General features: G+C 42.9%; 1 protein-coding gene across 1 annotated transcript in view; it reads right to left on the reverse strand.

Annotated features, from left to right (window-relative positions):
* The window catches only part of EZH1 (enhancer of zeste 1 polycomb repressive complex 2 subunit), a 68855-nt gene that overhangs the window by 39286 nt on the left and 10611 nt on the right, over nucleotides 1-18958 (reverse strand). Inside the window, 4 exon segments of the mRNA XM_040436081.1 lie at nucleotides 3698-3817; nucleotides 3920-4048; nucleotides 10045-10165; nucleotides 17086-17190. Of these exon segments, the coding sequence (XP_040292015.1) occupies nucleotides 3698-3817; nucleotides 3920-4048; nucleotides 10045-10165; nucleotides 17086-17129 (414 nt within the window). The 5' untranslated portion in view covers nucleotides 17130-17190.

Here is an 18958-nt window from a genome sequence, read left to right on the forward strand (position 1 = left end):
CACAAAGTAAGGTAATTTGCAGATTGTCAAAAACACTTTTTATAAGTAATGGAAAGGCAGCGAGGGGTGATAATGGTATAGTTTAATTAAGCATATTAAGACCAATAGAAGAATATGTCACTTTATATGCTCTAACGGCCTGTCAGTGTCCCTTTAAGGACAAGGCCATTTTTTGCAAATCTGACCAGTGTCACTTTATGTGGTGATAACTTTAAAACGCTTTGACTTATCCAGGCTATTCTGAGAATGTTTTTTCGTCACATGTTGTACTTCATGGCACTGGTAAAATGGAGTAAAAAAAAATCATTTTTATTTATAAAAAAATACCAAATTTACTAAAAATTTGGAAAAATTTGCAAGTTTCAATTTCTCTACTTCTATAATACATAGTAATACCTACAAAAATAGGTATTACTTTACATTCCCCATATGTCTACTTCATGTTTGGATCATTTTGGGAATTACATTTTATTTTTTGGGGATGTTACAAGGCTTAGAAGTTTAGAAGCAAATCTTAAAATTTTTCAGAAATTTTCAAAAACCCACTTTTCAAGGAACAGTTTGGGTCTGAAGTCACTTTGTGAAGCTTACATAATAGAAACCACCCAAAAATGACCCCATTTTAGAAACTACACCTCTCAAGGTATTCAAAACTTATTTTACAAACTTTGTTAACCATTTAGGTGTTCTACAAGAATTAATGAAAAATAGAGATAAAATTTCACTTTTTTGGCAGATTTACATTTAAATAATTTTTTTCCAGTTACAAAGCAAGGGTTAACAGCCCATCAAAACTCAATATTTATGGCTCCGATTCTGTAGTTTACAGAAACACCCCATATGTGGTCGTAAACTGGTGTACGGGCACACGGCAGGGCGCAGAAGGAAAGGAATGCCATACGGTTTTTGGAAGGCAGATTTTGCTGGACTGATTATTTGACACCATGTCCCATTTGAAGCCCCCCTGATGCACCCCTAGAGTAGAAACTCCAAAAAAGTTACCCCATTTTAGAATCTATGGCATAGGGTGGTTTTGTTGGTACTATTTTAGGGTACATGTGATTTTTGTTTGCTCTATATTACACTTTTTGTGAGGCAAGGTAACAAGAAATAGCTGTTTTGACAGGTTAGATCATGTGGTATTTTTATAAAGCTGGTTGTCACGGACGCGACAATACCAAATATCATGGTTGTTTGTTTCAGTTTTATATAACAAAGCATTATTATTATTTTTTTTTTTTAAATGATTCTTTAGGGTCTCCACATTCTGAAAGCCATAGTTTTATTTATTTTTTGGGCGACTGTCCAGGGCTCATTGTGTAGGGGCTCATTTTTTTTCGGGATGAGATGACGGTTTTATTGGCACTATTTTGGGGTGCGTATGACTTTTTGATCGCTTGGTATTACACTTTTTGTGATGTAAGGTGAAAAAAAAAAATTGCTTTTTTTACACCGTTTATTTTATAATTTTTTTAACGGTATTTACCTGAGGGGTTAGGTCATGTGATATTTTTAAAGAGCAGGTTATTACGGACGCGGCGATACCTAATACGTATACTTTTTTAAATTTACTTGAGTTTTACACAATAACAGCTTTTTTAAAACAAAAAAAATTAATTATGTTTTAGTGTCTCCATATTCTGAGCTATATTTTTTTTTATTTTTTGGGCGTTGTCTTAGGTAGGGGCTCATTTTTTGCGGGATGATGTGACAGTTAGATTGGTGCTATTTTGGTGGGCATACGCCTTTTTGATCGCTTGCTGTTGTACTTTTAGTGACGTAAGGTGACAAAAAAATTGTTTATTTAGCACAGTTTTTATTTTTTATGGTGTTCATCTGAGGTGTTAGGTCATGCGATATGTTTATAGAGCCTGTCAATACGGACGCGGCGATACCCAATATGTAAACTATTTTTTTTCCTATTTTTTACCTTTTTTTTTTTTTACTTTATTTGGGGAAAATTACGTTTTTTGTTTTTTTTTACTTGAAACTTTTAATTGTTTTTGGGGGGAAACTTTATTTTTTCAACTTTTATTTTCACTTTATTTTTTTCCCACTTTGGGACTTCAACTTTTGGGGGTCTGATCCCCTTCCAGGCTCTTCACCGGAAGGCAGCCCCGATGCCTAAGGAAGGCATTGCGCTGCCTTCCCTGCTATCGGGTCCCCGTCACAGCAGCACGGGGACCAGATAGCTACTGCAGTAGCTGCCTGATGACCCGGAAACGCCGCAAACCGCAGGTCTGAATTGACCCCCCCCGCGCATTGTCCCAGGGTGCCTGCTGATTGATTTCAGCAGGCACCCAGTTCCGATCACCGCCCGCCGGTGATCGGAAATACACATGACGTACTGGTACGTCATGTGTCCTTAAGTACCAGGACATCATGACGTACCGGTACGTCATATGTCCCCAACCGGTTAAAAATGTCCAAAAGGCCAGAAAATGGATACACACATGGATGCAGAAGGGCCATGAAATACTGACAGTGTGTCTGATTTTAATGACCATGAATGTAGCCTTACAAGTATCTGTCTATAAAGAGTAATCTCATTCAAGTACTACTTTATGCACTCTTGATTTTAACGGGCATTTCTGGCAGGGTGGATTTGATTTAAATCAAACTGATTTAAATCACTAGTCAGTAAGGCCTGATTTAAATCATAGTTTTCTACATAAAGACTAATTCTTGCTGGTATAACTTATAATATGTAAGTAGATGAAGATTTTTAGAATAACAACTTTTTATATTAGTTTGATTAGATGGATTCTGTATTTATAGGTTTGTAGAAGTTAGGATTAAGGTCTTTTTCTCAACTCTGTTCATGTTATAACATTTTTGCTGTGAAGAAGAGGCATGTGATCTCTGCGGAGTCAAATTCAGTTTTGAAAACTGCAAAAGTAAACCAAGCATCTGTGATGATATCTTGTAGGCAGAGAAACTGCTCAATAATCTTACAAAAACCTCTGGAAGAGAATGACATTGTGAATGGATTAATGGAGTTTATTTACCAAAAAAATTAAACATATACAGCCTTATTCTACATAATTAAAAAACGAATCTTTATTTCATGATGAAATAACATTTGGATGGTAATATATTTTCCTCAAAATGCATTTTATATTAAAAAAAATCAGATTTAAATCAAAAAAAATCTTTTTTTTTTTTTTTTTAAATCATAGATTTTTATCCACCCTGATTTCTGGCCACTTCCCCCCCAAATTTCAGCACATTATCGGGGGATCATCAAATGAGCAGTAGGTTTTTAAACTGCTCAACTCCTTTACAAGTTACATCCATTCATAATATAATTAATTAAGCTTAATTTGTTTCCATTTGTCTTTGTGGCCTGAAGTACCTGTAGGGTGAATGCTGGTTTGGATGACATCTATCACTACCAGCCCCCCCACACCTTCACCATACACGTCTGCTTAGCCGAGCGTGCATGTGTTCTATATGGACAGACCAAAAGGATCAGGCAAGTTGATATCTACCAATCTGATTCTTATCTCACCAATATTTGCAGACAGGGAGGCCTCCATACAGATATCCGTCCAATCCCGACAGAAATCGGATGGCTCGGCAGAAATACATCTAATATGTATGGTCAGCTTTAAAAGACTGTGCACATGATCACATCATAGTAACATTTAAAAATTAATGCAGTACCTTCTGAAGACATTAGTGAGCTGTAACATACCATAAAGTTTTGCTGGAGGGGAGACCAAGAGTACATGATGGGAACAAGTGCTACCGTATTCAGAGACCTTGTACATATAGTCTGGGTGGCAAAATCATCAAAGGTGCTTTCAACCGTACACTGGAAGGAGAATATAAGTGATTTACTGTTACATTACACTTACATGGAGAGGATTTCTTAGAAGAAAATTTTCATAATTGGGGGTGAAAAGCAGAATGTTACCTTTTTCAGAAAAGGAAGTGTATTCGAAGGTTCCATTATCTCAAGTGGTTGCAGTTTTAGATTTGTCCACTCTTCGTTTAAAAGTTTTGTTCTCTCATGTATTTTCATTGTGTTCTCCACATATTGAGACTGATTATTAGAAAATAGAAAAATTAGCAAAATATTACAGTAACATCATAGACTAAAGCCGCCATAAACACGAGGAAGCTGTCGGCCAAACACCGACAGGGAAGTGGGGGGGGGGGGAGGCTATCCAGTATATACTGCTAGTGTCAGACTATGCGGGGATACAACCCCTACTGGTAACCCCAGGTTAGCAATTTTTTTTCATAAACTTCTAGTAGGAACAATGGAGGAACGACACAACATAGGGTGATAAGACTAGATGCTTCAGAATGGTCAATTCACGTGGAATACAATTATTTAGAAAAACAGACAGGAGAATGAATTATAGAAAGGAAATACATAGCTTTTACCTATAGTAAATCTATGCATTTCAGCACAGTCCACAACACACAAGGATTTATAAAAATAAATAAGGTTCCAGGCGGCCCTCCCAGGGAGTGAAACTAGTCCAGCATTCTCCATTTAAAGGACCTTTCATGGGTCCAGACATTATAAACTAAGCATCAGGACACGTAGGGTATAGTACAGGAATCTAACTGTACTTACTATTTTTTCTGGGCGGCGCTCCGTTCGCCCGCTGTGGCCCCCGTTGTATTCTCCCGATTGGTATGCTAATTTTAGCATCGGAGCAATAAGGAGGAGACTGAGTCTGAGTCTTTCTCTGTTGGCGTCTCCTTCTTCCCTGGCTGTGAGCTGTCCAATCGCAGCGGAGAAGGTGAGGTTTTTTTCTCCCTTCTGACGCTCTCCGCTGCGATTGGACAGCGCTACAGCCAGGAAAGAAGGAGACGCCAATGGAGAAAGACTCAGTCTCCTCCTCATTGCTCCGATGCTAAAATTAGCATACCAGGTGGGAGAATACAACGGGGGCCACAGCGTGCGAACGCCCAGAAAAAATAGTAAGTACAGTTAGATCCCTGCACTATGCCCTACGTGTCCTGATACTTAGTTTATAATGTTTGGACCCATGAAAGGTCCTCTTTAAAGATGATCTGTCATTTCTCCTGACTTGTCTGATTTAGTAAGTACTTCTGTTTCCAATGCAGTACCAATTCTGGATTTTTTTAATAGAACTTTGTGTTGTACAATTCCTCTGAAATAAATCTATTCATACATTGACCAATAGACACTACTATGTGATTAGAGTGTTTCCCTACACAGTCAAGATTTGGAGATCTTTGCTTGGCATGAGTAAACATCACAAACACGGAGTTGAATCAGGAGTCTTCCGCGTTTCAGGAATTCCAAAGTCCCCTTTATTAGGTTACAAGTGAATGAGGAAACATACATGTGCACTCAAATACACGCAAAATGGGCTCCAAAACTGACATATGGGACTGCCCGTAAGTCCCAGGACGTCCCACTTCAAAATAATTAAATAAGTAAATAACAGCATGAATTAAAAAGACATTTCAACAAACAAACAATTAGTTATACAGTAGTCACATACAGTCGGGTCCATAATTATTGGGACATCAACACAATTCACACATTTTTGGCTCTATACACCACCACAATGGATTTGAAATAAAACAAACAAAATGTGCTTTAACTGCAGACTGTCAGCTTTAATTTGAGGGTATTTACATCCAAATCAGGGGAACGGTGTAGGAATTACAACAGTTTGCACATGTGCCTCCCACTTGTTACGGGACCAAAAGTAATAGGACAGAATAATCATAAATCAAACTTTCACTTTTTAATACTTGGTTGCAAATCCTTTGCAGTCAATTACAGCCTGAAGTCTGGAACGCATAGACATCACCAGACGCTGGGTTTCATCCCTGGTGATGCTCTTCCAGGCCTCTACTGCAACTGTCTTCAGTTCCTGCTTGTTCTTGGGGCATTTTACCTTCAGTTTTGTCTTCAGCAAGTGAAATGCATGCTCAATCAGATTCAGGTCCGGTGATTGACTTGGCCATTGCATAACATTCCACTTCTTTCCCTTAAACTTTTTGGTTGCTTTTGCAGTATGCTTTGGGTTATTGTCCATCTGCACTGTAAAGCGCCGTCCAATGAATTCTGAAGCATTTGGCTGAATATGAGCAGATAATATTGCCCGAAACACTTCAGAATTCATTCGCTGCTTTGTCAGCAGTCACATCATCAATAAATACAAGAGAACCAGTTCCATTGGCAGCCATAAATGCCCACGCCATGACACTACCACCACCATGCTTCACTGATGAGGTGGTATGCTTAGGATCATGAGCAGTTCCTTTCCTTTTCCATACTCTTCTCATTACTCTGGTACAAGTTGATCTTGGTCTCATCTGTCCATAGGATGTTTCTCCAGAACTGTGAAGGCTTTTTTAGAGGTCGTTTGGCAAACTCTAATCTGGCCTTCCTGTTTTTGAGGCTCACCAATGGTTTACATCTTGTGGTGAACCCTCTGTATTCACTCTGGTGAAGTCTTCTCTTGATTGTTGACTTTGACACACATACACCTACCTCCTGAAGAGTGTTCTTGATCTGGCCAACTGTTGTGAAGGGTGTTGTCTTCACCAGGGAAAGAATTCTTCGGTCATCCACCACAGTTGTTTTCCGTGGTCTTCCGGGTCTTTTGGTGTTGCTGAGCTCACCAATGCGTTCCTTCTTTTTAAGAATGTTCCAAACAGTTATTTTGGCCATGCCTAATGTTTTTGCTATCTCTCTGATGGGTTGGTTTTGTTTTTTCAGCCAGGGCCGGTTCTAGGTGAAATGGGGCCCTGGGGCGGAAAACAATAAGGCCCCCCCCCCCCCACATGACACTTGCTGACTTTAACGTCCCTTATTGTAAACAAATGCAAGTGGCAAAGCAAGATGTACAAGTAAAAATCCCCCCAAATGCACATTTCTCCAGTACAACTGACTCCAAACAGAACCAGGGCGGGCTAGTACACTGGCACGGGTGAGATGGTGCCTGGGATGGATCCGACCCAGTTTAATCAACCAACCTACCAGACTGGGATGGATCCCGATCCATTTTAATCAACCAGTTACTGGTAGGTTGGTTGATTAAACTGGATCGGATCCATCCATCCCAGGCACCATCTCACCCGTCCCAGTGCCAGTATGCCCCGCCAACCCTGGCTCCCGGCGGTGTTCAGCATATATTGACAAGAATCTGGGGCATTACATGATGTAATACCACCCAACTTTCCTGCTGTCCAGCATGGCACATGCGCAGAGACATGAGAAAAGTTTGAGGAAGTGAGTGCCCCCCTTCCCCCCATCCTCTGTGTCATGCAGGACAGCTGGGAGACACTGACATTACTTGCTATCCTGCATGACACATGTGCAGAGACAGAAGTCTCTGGGAAAGCTGAACCCCTCCCCCCTGCCTTTCAATGTTCTTATTATCTGCATTTATGCCTTGCAGGATAGCAGGAAATCTGAGTGACATTACATGATGTAATAGCACCAAACTTTTCTGCTCTCCTGCATGGCACATGTGGAGAGACATGAGAATAGTCTGAGAAAGCTGAGTATAAGGCTACTTTCACACTAGCGTTCAGAGCGGGTCCGTCTGATGTCTGCCCAGATGGATCCGCTCCTATAATGCAGACGATGGGATCCGTTCAGAACGGATCCGTCTGCATTGTATTTTGGAAAAAAATCTAAGTGTGAAAGTTAGTCAGACGGATCCGTCCAGACTTTACATTGAAAGTCAATGGGGGACGGATCCGTTTGAAATTGCACCATACTGTGTCATCTTCAAACGGATCCGTCCCTATTGACTGACATTGTAAGTCTGGAAGGATCCGTTTGCCTCCGCACGGCCAGGCGGACACCTGAACGCTGCAAGCTGTGTTCGGGTGTCCGCTTGCTGAGCGGAGGCTGAACGCTACCAGACGGATGCATTCTGAGCGGATCCGCATCCACTCAGAATGCATTAGGGCAGTACGGATCCGTTCGGGGCCGCTTGTGAGAGCCTTCAAACGGAACTCACAAGCAGAACCCCAAACGCAGGTGTGAAAGTAGCCTAACACAACTCCCACCTCCCCTTATATCTTCTCATGCCTCTGCACTTGTGCCATACAGGACATCAGGAAAGCTGAGTCACATTACATAATAGCACCCAGCTTTCCTCCTGTTCTGAATGGCATATGTGCAGAGGAATAGCCTGGGAAAGCTGAGTGACCCCCCCCCCCCCTCCCTCCACACATACACCTCTGCACAGTCCTCACCTACAAGTCGTCCCTTCATTACTGGTGGGGTTGTGGCAATCCAGAGGAATCAGACGGGAGGCGGAGCTAGGAGGCGGGGCTAGCAGACGGGAGAAAGTTAGGAAGATAGATGGGGGGGGGGGACTCTCCTCCACTGGGGGCCCCCCTTCCTCACGGGCCCCATTGCAGCTGCGTGGTCTGCCTATGGTAGGTACGCCACTGCTTTGCTTCTCCTTCAATCCAAGTTCTCTGCTCTGGGCGGGGGGGGGCGGAGCCTGTGGCAACATAACATACGTCAGCCAGACGCTAGACGTGCCTGCCTTGCCTGTACTGTGCATGCCGCTGCTCCAGTCTCGGATCTCTTAAAGAGACAAGCAGCGCAGCCACAGCAGCCGCCGGCGTCCGGCGGGGGGCCCCTCCACTCCAGACTCCAGCCCAGTTTAAATTACATTACTGCGGCACGGCGCCACACAATAGAATTATAGATATAGTAGTAGTTGCGGCCGGGCCGGCGCTGGGGGCCCCTAAGGAGTCGGGGGCCCGGGAGCAATTGCCCCCCTTGCCTCTATGGTAGCGCCGGCCCTGTTTTCAGCCTAATGATGGCTTGCTTCACCGATAGTGACAGCTCTTTGGATCTCATCTTGAGAGTTGACAGCAACAGATTCCAAATGCAAATAGACTTGAAATGAACTCTGGACCTTTTATCTGCTCATTGTAATTGGGATAATGAGGGAATAACACACACCTGGCCATGGAACAGCTGAGAAGCCAATTGTCCCATTACTTTTGGTCCCTTAACAAGTGGGAGGCACATATGCAAACTGTTGTAATTCCTACACCAATCACCTGATTTGGATGTAAATATCCTCAAATTAAAGCTGACAGTCTGCAGTTAAAGCACATCTTGTTCGTTTCATTTCAAATCCATTGTGGCGGTGTATAGAGCCAAAAATGTTACAATTGTGTCTGTGTCCCAATATTTTTGGACCTGACTGTATGTCAAAGGTCACTGAAGCAGTTAAACAGCCTACTATTACAAGTGCCCAAGGAACCATGCAGAGACTCCACAAAATTAGGTTCAAATTGACTTTTGTTACATTTTTACATTGTGCAAATTGTCCAAATTAATAAAGAAAAATACAGTAATCTTTGTTTGACTGCACATCGTCTTGGATAAATATTTTTAAAAAAAGCAGAATTTTTATGAAAGGGGTTGTCCCATCTGGATATTTATGGCTATTTCTGGAAGTCCCATAGTAGTGAATGGAGAAGGCCGCACATACGCAGTGTGCTCTCCTTCTACGACAGGCCCCCAACAGGAGTGGATCCTATAGGACAGTGGTGATGAAACTATGGCACGGGTGCCAGAGGAGGCACTCAGAGCCCTCTCTGTGGGCACCCACATTCTGGAAAAAGGTGTACCATTATGCCTTAGACTTTTCCTGCCATTCATCAGCGCAGGGCATAGGCAGCGCATTGAATGTAGGTAGGCTATTATAGCTGAATGATAAAGTACATGGAAGATACACTATATTGGACAGTAGTATTCAGGTTAAATTGTTGTGTTGGCACTTTGCGATAAATATGTCGGTTTTGGGTTACAGTTTGGGCACTCGGTCTGTAGAAGGCTGGCCATCACTGCTATAGGACATTTATGGCATATCCAATCAATATGTCATAAATGTCTAGAGGAGAAACCCCCTAAGAAGGAAACTGTTTAGGGAGCAAAAACATGTAAAATACAGTCCCTGCATTTGCTAAAGGACTACGATAGATTCATTTTCATTGTCCAAGTCCAGAATGAAGCTTATTTCATACCACATCAGATTATAAGCTGTCATGTCTTCTACTCACCCCAGCAGCCTGGATGACCTGTAATTTCTTCAGCTGCTGCAGACGCATATACTCAATGCGTACTTTCTTCTTCCAATACAGAAGAGACTTATTATATTGTGAATTCGGAGGCTCCATTGTACTAGAAGGTAAAATCAAAAATAATAATTTAATATTGTTATTATGCCATAAGGAGGAAAAATGTAACAGCTTTATTGGTGATGGGGAATCAAGTTCTTCTAGTAGTAAAATTTTAATGACATATCCTCGGATAGGTTATTAATATCTGATCAGCAGGGGTCTGACTCAAAGCACCCCTGCTGTTCAGCTGTTGCAAGAGGAGGCGGTGCTCCAGCGAGCGCTGTGATCTTTGTACAACTTTGGATAATCCCTAAGATAGGGATATTAGATCGGCCAGGGTCCGACTTTCAATACTCCCACCAATAAGTTAAAAAATTTTTTTTACCAGGGATAGCGCCATACATTTTGTAGTGGCTACCTCTAGTACTGCAGCTCAGTCCACTAAACTGCAATATGAAGCGCAGCCACTACAAAATTTAAGGATAGGGCATCAATGTTAAACTTGTGGAAAACCCCTTTAGGACCCATGACATACCGGTACAGCATGGTTCCCGAGTCCTTAAGGACCCATGACGTACCAATACGTCATGTATAGTTCCGATCACCGCCGCCCGGTGGGCGGTCATCGGAACCCGGTGCCTGCTCAAATCATTGAGCAGGCACCTTAGCTAAATGCGCCGGGGGTCCTGTGACCCCCCATGTCGGCGATCGCAGCAAACCGCAGGTCAATTTTAGACCTGCGGTGTGCTGCGGTTTCAGAAGTTTCTGAGATCAGAAACTTCAAATAATCTTTATTTTAATTTTTAACCACCCCCCCTGCTGCCCTCGTTATCTGTCGGCGGGTGCAGCGCACGGGGGGGGGGAGTGGGGGAGTGCGGCAGGGAGGGAGGGCGGGCGGTGCTTCCCGCTGCATTGAAAAGGTTAAAAAGGGAGGGAGCTCCCTCCCTCTCCCATCGGGGGCTGCTGTGCACAGCAGCCCCCGATGGCAGAGTCCGGCTGTCCATGGTACTGATCAGAGGCTGTCCATGGTGCTGATTAGACTTCTGCTAAAGGCAGAAGTCTAATCAGACTTTGTAAAGTGAAAATACAGTACAGTACAGTACTGTATTATACAGACATCAGACCCACTGGATCTTCAAGAACCAAGTGGGTCTAGAAAAAAAAAAAAGTAAAAATAAAAAGTGAAAAAATAAAAAATAAAAAACACATTTATCACCGATTAAAAATGAAAGAAATAAAAATTCCCTACACATGTTTGATATCACCGCGTCTGTAACGACCTGATATATAAAATGGTCATGTTACTTTACCCGCACGGTGAACGCCATAAAAAAATAAAATAAATAAATGTTGAAATTGAAATTTTGCCCACCTTACTTCCCAAAAAAGGTAATAAAAGTGATCAAAAAAGTCGTATGTACGCCAAAATAGAACCAACCAATTAAACCGTCACCTCATCCCGCAAAAAATGAGACCCTACCTAAGATAATCGCCCAAAAACTGAAAAAAACGATGGCTCTCAGAATATGGAGACACTAAAACATGATTATTATTTTTTTTTTCAAAAATTTAATAATTGTGTTAGGCCTCATGCACACGAACGTTTTTTTTCACAGTCCGCAAAAACAGGGTCCGTAGGTCCGTGACCGTTTTTTCGTCCGTGGGTCTTCCTTGATTTTTGGCGGATCCACGGACATGAAAAAAAAAGTCATTTTGGTGTCCGCCTGGCCGTGCGGAGCCAAACGGATCCGTCCTGAATTACAATCCAAGTCAATGGGGACGGATCCGTTTGACGTTGACACAATATGGTGCCATTTCAAACGGATCCGTCCCCATTGACTTTCAATGTAAAGTCCGGAGTCCCTTTTATACCATCAGATCTGAGTTTTCTCCAATCCGATGGTATATTTTAACTTGAAGCGTCCCCATCACCATGGGAACGCCTCTATGTTAGAATATACTGTCGGATATGAGTTAGATCGTGAAACCTCATTTCCGACAGTATATTCTAACACAGAGGCGTTCCCATGGTGATACTACAAACTGTGTACATGACTGCCCCCTGCTGCCTAGCAGCATCCGATCTCTTACAGGGGGCCGTGATCAGCACAATTAACCCCTCAGGTGCCGCACCTGAAGGGGTTAATTGTACTATCATATCCCCCTGTAAGAGATCAGGGCTGCCAGGCAGCAGGGGGCAGACCCCCCCCCCCTCCCCAGTTTGAATATCATTGGTGGCCAGTGCGGCCCCCCCCCCCTTCCTCCCTCCATTGTAATAAATCGTTGGTGGCACAGTGTGCGCCCCCCCCCCCCCCTCCCTCCCTCTATTGTAATAATTCGTTGGTGGCACAGTGTGCCCCCCCCCGCCCCCCCTTCCTCCCTCTATTGTAATAATTCGTTGGTGGCACAGTGTGCGCCCCCCCCCCCCTTCCTCCCTCTATTGTAATAAATCGTTGGTGGCAATTATTGGCCCCCCTCCCTCTATAGCATTAACAACATTGGTGGCCAGTGTGCGGCCTCCCATCTTGCGCCCCCCCCCCCCCCCCGATCATTGGTGGCAGCGGGTTACTAGCAATAGTACAAGATTCATACTTACCTGGGAGCTGTGATGTTCGTGTCCGGCCGGGAGCTCCTCCTACTAGTAAGTGACAGTTCATTTAGCAATGCGCCGCACAGACCTGTCACTTACCAGTAGGTGGAGCTCCCGGCCGGACACGAACATCGCAGCAGCAGCCTGGAGCAGGTAAGTATGAATCTTCTACTATTGTACTATTGCTAAGTAACCATGGCAACCAGGACTGTAGTGGCGTCCCGGTTGCCATGGTTACCGATCGGAGCCCCAGCGATTAAACTGGGACTCCGATCGGAACTCCGCTGCCACCAATGATGGGGGGGGGGGGGGGGGGGAGAGATGGGAGGCCGCACACTGGCCACCAATGTTGTTAATGCTATAGAGGGAGGGGGGGCCGATGGGGGGCGCACACTGTGCCACCAACGAATTATTACAATAGCGTGAGGGAGGGGGGGGCGCACACTGTGCCACCAACGATTTATTACAATAGAGGGAGGGGGGGGGGGGGCCGCACTGGCCACCAATGATATTCAAACTGGGGAGGGGGGGGGGAGGGTCTGCCCCCTGCTGCCTGGCAGCCCTGATCTCTTACAGGGGGCCGTGATCAGCACAATTAACCCCTTCAGGTGCCGCACCTGAAGGGGTTAATTGTGCTGATCACGGCCCCCTGTAAGAGATCGGGTGCTGCCAGGCAGCAGGGGGCAGTCTTGTACACAGTTTGTAGTGTATTCTAACTAGAAGCGTCCCCATCACCATGGGAACGCTTCTGTGTTAGAATATACTGTCGGTTCTGAGTTTTCACGAAGTGAAAACTCAGCTTTGAAAAAGCTTTTATGCAGACGGATCTTCGGATCCGTCTGTATAAAAACTAACCTACGGCCACGGATCACGGACACGGATGCCAATCTTGTGTGCATCCGTGTTCTTTCACGGACCCATTGACTTGAATGGGTCCGTGAACCGTTGGCCGTGAAAAAAATAGGACAGGTCATATTTTTTTCACGGCCAGGAAACACGGCTCACGGATGCGGCTGCCAAACGGTGCATTTTCCGTTTTTTCCACGGAACCATTGAAAGTCAATGGGTCCGCGAAAAAAAACTGAAAACGGCACAACGGCCACGGATGCACACAACGGTCGTGTGCATGAGGCCTAAAACGTACATAAATAAATAAAAAGTATACATATTAGGTATCGCTGCGTCCGTAATAAACTGCTCTATAAAAATATCACACGATCTAACCCCTCAGGTGAATACCGTATAAAAAAAAAAAAAAGGGCTAAAAAAAAGCAATTTTTTGTCACCTTACATCACAAAAAGAATAATAGCAAGCGATCAAAAAGTCATACGCACCCCAAAATAGTGCCAATCAAACAGTCATCTCAACCGGCAAAAATCATACCCTACCCAAGATATTTGCCCAAAAACTGAAAAAACGATGGCTCTCAGACTATGGAGACACTAAAACATGATTTTTTTTGTTTCAAAAATAAAAAAAATTGTATACATATTAGGTATCGCCGCGTCCGTGACAACCTGCTCTATAAAAATATTACTTGTTACCTTGCCTCACAAAAAGTGTAATATAGAGCAAACAAAAATCATATGTACCCTAAACTAGCACCAACAATACTTCCACCCTATCCCGTAGTTTCTAAAATGGGGTCACTTTTTTGGAGTTTCTACTCTAGGGGTGCATCAGGGGGGCTTCAAATGGGACATGGTGTCACAAAACCGGTCCAGCAAAATCTGCCTTCCAAAACCGTATGGCATTCCTTTTCTTCTGCACCCTGCCATGTGCCCGTACAGCGGTTTACGACCACATATGGGGTGTTTCTGTAAACTACAGAATCAGAGCCATAAATATTGAGTTTTGTTTGGCTGTTAACCCTTGCTTTGTAACTGGAATAAAATTGAAATGGAAAATCTGCCAAAAAAGTTAAATTTTGAAATTGTATCTCTATTTTCCATTAAATCTTGTGCAACACCTAAAGGGTCAACAAAGTTTGTAAAATCAGTTTTGAATACCTTGAGGGGTGTAGTTTCTTAGATGGGGTCACTTTTATGAAGTTTCTACTCTAGGGGTGCATCAGGGGGGCTTCAAATGGGACATGGTGTAAATAAACCAGTCAAGCAAAATCTGCCTTCCAAAAACCATACGGCGCACCTTTCCCTCTACGCCCTACTGTGTGCCCGTACAGTAGTTTACGGCCAAATATGGGGTGTTTCTGCAAACTACAGAATCGGGGCAATAAATATAGCATTTTGTTTGGCTGTTAACCCTTGCTTTGTTACTGGAAAAAATGTATTAAAATAGAAAATTTGCCAAAAAATCTAAATTCTGAAATTTTATCACCATTTGCCATTAACTCTTGTGGAACACCTAAAGGGTTAACAACGTTTATAAAATCAGTTTTGAATACCTTGAGGGGTGTAGTTTCTAGAATGGGGTCATTTTGGGTGGTTTCTATTATGTAAGCCTCACAAAGTGACTTTAGACCTGAACTGGTCCCTAAAAAGTGTGTTTTTGAAAATTTATTAAAAATTTCAAGATTTGCTTCTAAACTTCTAAGCCTTGTAACATCCCCCAAAAATAAAATATCATTCCCAAATTGATCCAAACATGAAGTAGACATATAGGGAATGTAAAGTAATAACTATTTTTGTAGGTATTCCTATGTATTATAGAAGTAGAGAAATTGAAACTTTGAAATTTGCTATTTTTTTTACAAATTTTTGTTAAATTTGGTATTTTTTTTATAAATAAAAAATAAATTTTTTGACTTCATTTTACCAGTGTCATGAAGTACAATATGTGACGAAAAAACTATCTCAGAATAGCCTGGATAAGTCAAAGTGTTTTAAAGTTATCACCACTTAAAGTGACACTGGTCAGATTTTCAAAAAATGGCCAAGTCCTTAAGGTGAAATAGGGCCGAGTCCTTAAGGGGTTAAAGGGCGTGTTTGCCTAAGACAACTTATCTCCTATCCACATTAGTACAGAGCTGTCAAAATGAAAAAGAAAACTGGTTTTCTGTGAATACAGAGTTTAAAATAAATAACCCCCTCTGATGGATATGACCCTACAAAAGGGTTATCCCATGAAAGTAATGAGACTAGGTTTAGGGTCTGGAAAGAAATAGCCTCTACCCCCCAACCCACCCCCTTTCTTACTTCCTCTGCAGAAGTTAGATTCCTACCCAGACAAGCAGGACAGAAATCTATTTCTATTGGCTGCAGTGAATAGAGCAACCCTAAGGCCTGTGTTACACCAACAGTTTATCTGACAGATTTTATGACCAATCATTGGTCAGATGGCCATTTAGACAAACAGATCTTTTGTTATACACAGCAACTATAGGTCTGATTGGACAGAAATTGGTCAGATAATCCGTTGGTGTAATACAGTCCTAAGCACCTTGCTGTGCAAGTGTGACCAGCTGCACCCAGCTCATTAGCTGGCTGTACCCACTGCCATACTCTCTAAACACCAGGTGGCACTATACTATTTAGGTAAACATCATTGCCCTTCACTGGATCATAACAGCATGTCCACAATTTACCAAATGTTGCTGGATAAATTTCTAAACTCACACCCGCTCCTCGTATGAGAGCATGGTAAAGGGATCTAGGGGAGATAAGAGCAATGGGGAGATATTCTTGAAGTGGTCCCACAGTCATCGCTGAGTGAACATGGGAAATTGTCTCAACTCTTCATTATACACAGAGTGTACAATACACCAATATTTTTGCATCGCATTGGTGTCAGACCAGATGCAAAATGTCCGCGTTGTCTGATGAAACAGGCGGATTTACTGCATATGCTTTGGCGATGTCAAAGATTGGATGCGTACTGGGAGGGAGTACTGAAGACAATACGGAGGGCCTTCTCAGTATGGATCAATCAAGACCCTAAAATATGCATCTTAGGTTATGTTACAGAAGTTGGCGCCGATGAGTTGGCCAGAGTAGCAATAGGGAGGTTACTGTATCTAGCCAGGAAACTAATAGCCTTGCATTGGATCCAAACGAGTCCCCCATCGGTTGAGGAATTTAGATTTAAGGTTAATACAATGCTGATGTACGAAAAAGCAGCGTTTCTGAAAAGATGGTGTACGACAGGTTGTGGTCTCAATGGACAACCAGTAGTAGTCTTACAACCTGAGTGCCTACTGATATGATCAATGTCGGATTGGGAAGGGTTTCTTTCAGTTTGGGTGGGTGAAGCGGTCGGGAGGCGGTTGGAGGGGAACTGGTTAGAACTGTACCTGATTTGTTAATCCTAAAATGCCATTGTATTGGAATACTTTTAAAAACATATTTTGTATCTGGAAAGTGATTGTATAAAATAAAAAAGCTGAGCTAGGGATACTATAGTGTTGTCATGTATACACCATATGTGTAGGTACCTTGGTAAGGAGCTGGTTGAGTCCTTAATGGTTATAGATTTCATTTCACAAACAGTAAGTTCTTTCTTATTCCAAAGGATGGAGTTTTTCTGGTAATATCCAAACCTGAAAATAGGAAGCATAATAAAACAAAACTGTTGATAATGAAACAATGCTACAAGCACTTAAAGGGGTTGTCCGGGTTTACAGCGATTCAGCGCAGGGCAAGGGGGAGCATCGGAGCATGAAAAGCTCTGATGCTCCACTCATTCATGATGAATGAGTGCAGATCGGGTTATGCTGAACCTGGACAACCGCTTTAAGGAGTTTTAATATTCTTTAAGACAACAGCATATCCTACTGACAGATCCGCGTCAGCTACCCCCCCCGCCCACCCTTTACCGCCGTTCTCCATTTCATTCTCATTTGCGACTCCCAGCCATTTTTCCGTTCACATAGCCATATGAGGGCTTGTTCTTTTGCACGGCGAGATGCTTTATATCAGCAATATTTTAATTTCCATACAATATATTGGAAAGCTGGAAAAAATATTAAAGGGGTGGGAAAAAAAAGGCAACTGCACCAATGTTTAATGAATTTTCTTTTTATGACATTCCCTGTGCAGTAAAAATGCCACATGACCTTTATTCTGCGGGTCAGTACAAACATAATGATACTAATTCTATATACCGTAGTTTCTGCAATGTTTTAATATGTTTGAAATGTTTTAAAATGTTTTTCTTTGCATAACCATATTCCGACACCCAGAATTATTTTTTACTACAGTGCTAGGGGGTCTTTTTTCATGAGCCAGGCTGTAGTTTTTAATGATACAATTTGGAGTATGATAACTTTTTTTTTTCTTGAAAGGAGGTGAAACTGGCAAAAATTGGTGATTTGGCCATTTTGATTTTTTTTCCCCCAACACAACGTTCACTGTACAGGATAATTACCTATAATAAATTGGCCATTTTCAGATGCAGTTATATCAGTGATTTTTATCTCTCACTAGCAGAAGGACCCGACCCGGGTATATTTCATCTATTTCATTTAATGTTTCTGTGTCTTTAAACGATATCGACAGTATCCCCCATAACAGTGACCTCTACAGTACCCAGCCCCCTTAACAGTGAATTCCACAGCCCCTCACCCCTTAACACTGAGCCCCCCAGAAAGCCTCTTTAAAATGAGACCTCCACAGCAGCCCATCCCCTTAACTTTGACCTTCACAGCAGCCCACCCCTTTAACAGTGAGTTTCACAGCACCCCAATCCCTTGACATTGACCTCCTCAGGGGTCCGCCCCCTTAACAGTGACCTATACAGCACCCCGCCCCTTAACACTGACCTCCATAGGGGACCGTCCCCTTATCTGTGGCCTCCACAGTTCCCTGCCCCTTAACAGAGACCTCCACAGCACCCGTCCCTTTAACAGTGACTAACACAGTACCCTGTATTCTTAAGGCCCCTTTCACACGAGCGAGTATTCCGCGCGGGTACAATTTGTGATGCGAACGCATTGCGCCCGCACGGAATCCGGACCCATTCATTTCAATGGGGCTGTGTACATGAGCATTGGTTTTCACGCATCAGGGTACTTTCACACTAGCGTTTTTGCTGGATCCGACAGGGTCCAGCAAAAACGCTTCTGTTACTGATAATACAACCATCTGCATCCTTTATGAACGGATCCGGTTGTATTTTCTTTAACACTGCCAAGACGGATCAGTCATTAACTCCATTGAAAGTCAATGGGAATGGATCCGTTTCTATTGTGGCAGATTGAGTCAGGACATAGTAACATAGTATATAAGGCCGAAAAAAATACATTTGTCCATCCAGTTTGGCCTGTTATCCTGCAAGTTGATCCAAAAAACTGTGAGGTAGAAGCCAAT

Source organism: Bufo bufo, chromosome 6 (genome assembly GCF_905171765.1).
Source record: "Bufo bufo chromosome 6, aBufBuf1.1, whole genome shotgun sequence".
Classification (NCBI taxonomy): domain Eukaryota; kingdom Metazoa; phylum Chordata; class Amphibia; order Anura; family Bufonidae; genus Bufo; species Bufo bufo.